General features: G+C 42.8%; 1 protein-coding gene across 2 annotated transcripts; it reads right to left on the bottom strand.

Annotated features, from left to right (window-relative positions):
• Positions 1-1,001: 1,001 nt before the first annotated feature.
• On the bottom strand, positions 1,002-4,840 carry LOC124018535 (docking protein 5-like). 2 transcript variants are annotated; one of them, XM_046333878.1, is made up of 7 exons: positions 4,699-4,840; positions 4,422-4,529; positions 3,844-3,958; positions 3,574-3,693; positions 3,027-3,216; positions 2,219-2,336; positions 1,002-1,215 (listed from the first exon to the last, which is right to left on the bottom strand). In XM_046333878.1, exons 1-7 carry the CDS (start codon positions 4,759-4,761, stop codon positions 1,150-1,152), a joined length of 780 nt encoding a protein of 259 aa, XP_046189834.1. In that variant the 5' UTR covers positions 4,762-4,840; the 3' UTR covers positions 1,002-1,149. The 2 variants fall into 2 exon arrangements, with proteins under 2 accessions (XP_046189834.1, XP_046189826.1); XM_046333870.1 differs by having other exon boundaries at positions 4,620-4,816.
• Between the last annotated feature and the right edge of the window lie 516 nt (positions 4,841-5,356).

The following is a 5,356-nucleotide window of genomic DNA, read 5'->3' as shown; positions in this document are numbered from 1 at the left end:
ATGCCCACTCTAGCCCGGCCAATACGAAGAGCTGGTATGTACCGCACCGGGCTATGCACCCGCACTGGAGACACCGTGCGCTCCATAGCATAACACGGTGCCTGGCCGGTCTCTCTAGCCCCCCGGTAAGCACAGGGAGTTTGCGCAGGTATCCTACCTGGCATAGCCATACTCCCTGTAAGCCCCCCCAATACATTTTTGGGGCTGACTCTCAGGCTTCCATCCGCTTCGTCCTGCTGCCTCTTCATACCAGCGCTTCTCCGCTTTCGTCGCCTCCAGTTCTTCTTTGGGGCGTCGATATTCACCAGGCTGTGCCCAGGGTCCTTTTCCGTCCAATATCTCCTCCCAAGTCCAGAAGTCCTTTGATCGCTGCTCCTCGCGATTAACAGGGGGAGTTGGCTCAGGTCTGAACCCTGACTCTGCCACACTCTCCCTGAGCCCCCCCAATACATTTTTGGGGCTGACTTTCGGGTTTCCTTGCCAACCGTGTTCCCTCGTTACATCGGCTCCTCTCTCCGGCTGCCTCTGCTCTCCTAAGTGCCTCCACCTGTTCCCATGGGAGGCGATCTCTTCCAGCCAGTATCTACTCCCAAGTGTAACAACCCTTGCCATCAAAATCGTCTTCCCATGTCCATTCCTCCTTTCGCTGCTTCTGCTCTCTCTGTTGCCTGTTACCACGCCGCTCGGTCCGGGTGTGGTGGATGATTCTGTAACGGCTCTCTTCCTTCTCCTCCTCTGACGAAGAGGTAGAACAAGGATCGGACCAAAATGCAGCGTGATGATGATTCGTGATACTTTAATGAAGGAAAACTATACATACAGAAACTACAAAAATAACGAAAATGAAATAATGAAAACCGAAACAGCCCTATCTGGTGCAAACACAAAGACAGGAACAATCACCCACGAAAACACTCACAGAATATGGATGCCTAAATATGGTTCCCAATCAGAGACAACGATAAATCACCTGACTCTGATTGAGAACCGCCTCAGGCAGCCATAGACTAATTAGTCACTCCACAAAACCCCAAGACAAAAAACACACCACAATAACCCATGTCACACCCTGGCCTGACCAAATAAAGAAAGAAAACACAAAATACTAAGACCAAGGCGTGACAGACTGGGCCGTCAGAATCAGCAGTATCAGCACAGAGACCAAGGTATTGTAGACTCTCCGGTTCTCCTCTCCGTGCCTGTCTTCCTCTCATCCTAAATGGGTATGGAACACATTTTAAGGGTCATTCGATTGAAGGTGCATGGGCAAAAAAACAAGACAATAATGCACAGACTGCTGACACTTACTGTTTTAATACACATGTATATGTAGTAGATGGCAGAGTTCTATCTCATTTCACAAGCGTCTCAAGAGTATGAGTGCTAATCAAGAATCAGCCCCCCCTGTCCATAATCTGATTTAATTTAATCTGATTTAACAGTCAAAACTGATCCAAGGTTAGCACTCCTGTGCAGTATATACTCTTGAGACACATTTTGAATAGGGGCCTAGACAGGGTTGTGCTACCACATTTGGGGCCCCAGGGCACCGACCTCCGATATCTTTTTGTTTGTTGTTGTGGAAATCAGCTAAAGTACTGCATTTCAGCACATTTTGCCATGGTGCAGAGAGAAAACTGTAGTTTTATAATGCTATTCTACACATTTTGCCATGGTGCAGAGAGAAAACTGTAGTTTTATAATGCTATTCTACACATTTTGCCATGGTGCAGAGAGAAAACTGTAGTTTTATAATGCTATTATACACATTTTGCCATGGTGCAGAGAGAAAACTGCAGTTTTATAATGCTATTCTACACATTTTGTCATGAAGCTAAGTGAAAATGTTGCCGTTTTAAAGCTAATTACCTGCAATTCTACACCTCCCAGGGTTGTGGGCCCCTTGGAGGTCGGGGCCTGAGTGCTCATTCAATAGTAGAGGAGATTTGTCTTGATTGTGTCATGCTTGACTACGTTATTATGGGGAGATTACAGCAATTAAGCTGGGCAGTGTAGGTTACAGGAACAATAAGACTATGTGAATTAGACCTGGGTTCAAATACTATTTGAAATCATTGCAAATACTTCAGCTGTGCTTGATTGAGTTTGCAAACCCTGCCCACCTGGCACTCCAAGCAGATTTAAGCAAATGCTGAAAGTATTTTAAGAGTTCAAATAGCATTTGAACCCAGGTGTAATGTGAAAGTGGTTACCGTACACAGCATAGCCAGTCCTCTTGCTCCACAGTGGCTAACACCGCCTCATTCACTCTATGATGGAGCCGTTCTCCCTCTGGTGTCTGAAAGGTGAAGAGTCCCTCTCCAGTGTCACACATCCTGGGGAAAATACAGTTTACCATTCATTCTGTGAATGGCCTATGAAAAATTAATTTGGTACAGACTCCCAATAGTTACTTACACTTTCAAAAAACGATCATAAATAAGCATTAGCAAATATTTCTAAGCATTACAATCCACAAGAATTATAAAGCATATCATTTCTTATTCTCTAAAGATATTATTTTGTGTAATCCAACAATGTTTCATAATCTTAAATAACACTTTCTCTTGAGGACCTCTGACTGGTCAATGGACTGGATCGGTATCAACAGTCTTACTTTCACCTATTAAGTCATTTCAGATCAGCTGTTTCAGAGCAGTGGTCACTGGTAATGGAGTAGAGCAGAGGGAAGTCCATTGGAGGTATGCACTAATCACTTCTCTTCAATGATTAGAAATTAAATGACTGGTATAGTAAATATGTCTATTCCCAGTAGCCCATGTCCAAAGAGTCCCAGGACAGGGTATGAACCCTGCAATCAATCTAGCAATCTAGCAGTCTAGCAGTATACTGTACACACCTCTTGGTCTATGAGGTCACTTATGTATTTAGATGTATGATGTACGGCTCAACATAGAGTATCCAATGGGAAGACAGCAACAAACTGTGTTGACTCGGTTATACAGTATATACATTACATTGGTTAATAAAATTCTTATGAAGTGGTTTTATACCCAGATCCTCACCTCCCAGCTTCAAATGTGAACCAGTTTTGACCCCGACCGTAACGGCGAAGTGACCGCAGTGGCCAGGATGTGATTTTGAGACCAGGGTTCTGGGTGTCCCACAGCAAGAGAGTGTCACAAGTGATCTGTAGATTGCATTCCCCACTGAAATCCATACACTGTGATGGCTTCATGAACACGTGGAACTGCTCTGGAAAAGACAACAGAATACATTGATAAGCCAGAGACAAGGTGCGATCTGTGATATTTATTTTGGTAGTTTAAACTAAATAAATCGAACAATGTTACTTACATTATGTAATTTATAGTTTCAAAATGTGGTTAAATATTTAGAGCTCCTATGAATGTGAGTGTTTTTGTTTCTTTCTTCGAGCCCTGTCCCTCAGCTTTATATCACGCCAAGTGTAGTTGGCTTGTTGTTTTTCAGATGAAAGATTGGGCCTTTAAAGCATATGTTGCTCATATTTTTCGACGCATTTATTTAAAGCATTTGATCAGTACAGTAGCTTGTGTCAATGCTGGAGTATTATATGAACGTGGTCTATACCTCTGTGATCTCGATGTAGACTCATGTTCAATAGGACTGGGTCCTCCAAGGGCAAGTCAGTCATTTTAGTCTCCAGACATTCCATTTGTAGCACATTGCACCATTCTTTGGCGTCCAACTCTGTTAGGAGTTGTTGAACGAAACGCTTTTAGAACGTGTTATACTGAAATGATTAAATCATTAAATAATTTATATTTGTAGTTAGTTGTGTTGACAAAATACATTAGTTCAATTCAATACAACATTAAGTTCATGTTTCCCCAAACTCACCTGAATCACATGCAAACGCCTTTGGTGAGTCATCAATGAACGTCAGAACCACAGCGTGTTTCTTTTTATCCCGTGGGGGTCTGGTAACATTTCTTATTTTTGTGAGGTCTGTCACCTGAAAGAATATAGGACACATGACACAATATTGGCCCTGTTTGTTGCTCCCAAAAGTTCTCTTTAATAATAAAGCTTTCATTATATAATAACAACCCTTCAACCAACACAGTCTTTATCAGATTGTTGAAACTACAGAATTACCCATATAACTTTTAATAGGATCTCTGTGGTTGAAACATAGTTATTTCATCTCTACAAAGCCACAAAGCTATATGTCAATTTAAGCTCACGTCATGCAAACAGTGAGCATATCTTCTTTATACTTCTAAATATATATCTCTTCTCATTTTGTTGTCGAGACCATGTGGTACATTTGAGTGTGCAATGACTCGAATTTTCACAAATCAACAAAATAACCACAAGTCTCAATGTTATTGATAATCATGGGGGGGGGGGGAATAATAATCTCAAAAGAAAACCACAGTGGTACACCACTCCAGTATTTCAGTTTGATTGCTTACTTTGTGGTGACATTGGCAGTTAGCCGCCTGTTCATTTGAGAACCTCTCCAATCTCTTGGGTCCTTTACTGGAGTCTCTTCTTAGAACAAGCCAGAACCTCCGATAGATCTGGACAAAAGAGAGAATGATTGAGAAAAGAGTTCATCCACGTTGGGTCCAATGACTTGGTCTGAGGCTGGTTTGAAAACAGGCACTTACCCATAAATGCTTGCTGCGAAAATACACATATCCCTGTTTAACAATGTCATTAAAATACAAATCCATTGCTTGAACCCACCATCAGACACTCATGCTTGGGAGAAACTGGCACACAGAAGTCCCTTTGCTCTCTCTTTATCATGTGTCTCCTCCCGTCTCTGATTTGACAATACAACGCAGTGTAACGCAGGAGAATCGCTATAGCCCAATGCTCATGGGACTATTATGGGACTGGTCTCTTTCTGTGATGTAGATATTATGGGTGAGGTGGTTGGGGGGGCAGACGAGGGAGAGGGGGAGAGAGAGACAGTGAGTCTGAAGTTTATATTCGGTAGGGAACGATCTCGTCCAAAGACCCAGGATTCTCACAGGACCTCTAATTAGTAGCCTGTCAACCTTGAGACTTAAATATAAACGCAAATAAATATATCCTCGATCAAACCCTGTCTCTGTCTGTTTTCCTATTTAAGTGAATCGTGTTAGAAGCAACTCTCCCAACCGTTGCTACGGTACACTCTAACCTCCTTCATTTCAACTCTGGACCTAGAAGCCAGTTCCACTGCCATTTATTAGTATTATTATTTCCCCCTAACCCTACCACCCCTCCCTTAATTGGAGTAAACTGACGGACAACAACATCTAGGCTTCTACTTGGTCCTTCTGTAGCTCAGTTGGTAGAGCATGGCGCTTGTAACGCCAGGGTAGTGGGTTCGATCCCCGGGACCACCCATACGTAG

This window comes from Oncorhynchus gorbuscha, linkage group LG03, assembly GCF_021184085.1.
Source record: "Oncorhynchus gorbuscha isolate QuinsamMale2020 ecotype Even-year linkage group LG03, OgorEven_v1.0, whole genome shotgun sequence".
Classification (NCBI taxonomy): Eukaryota; Metazoa; Chordata; class Actinopteri; order Salmoniformes; family Salmonidae; genus Oncorhynchus; species Oncorhynchus gorbuscha.
The sequence above is the reverse complement of the archived record's forward strand: the minus strand, read 5'-3'. Positions and strand labels throughout refer to the sequence as shown.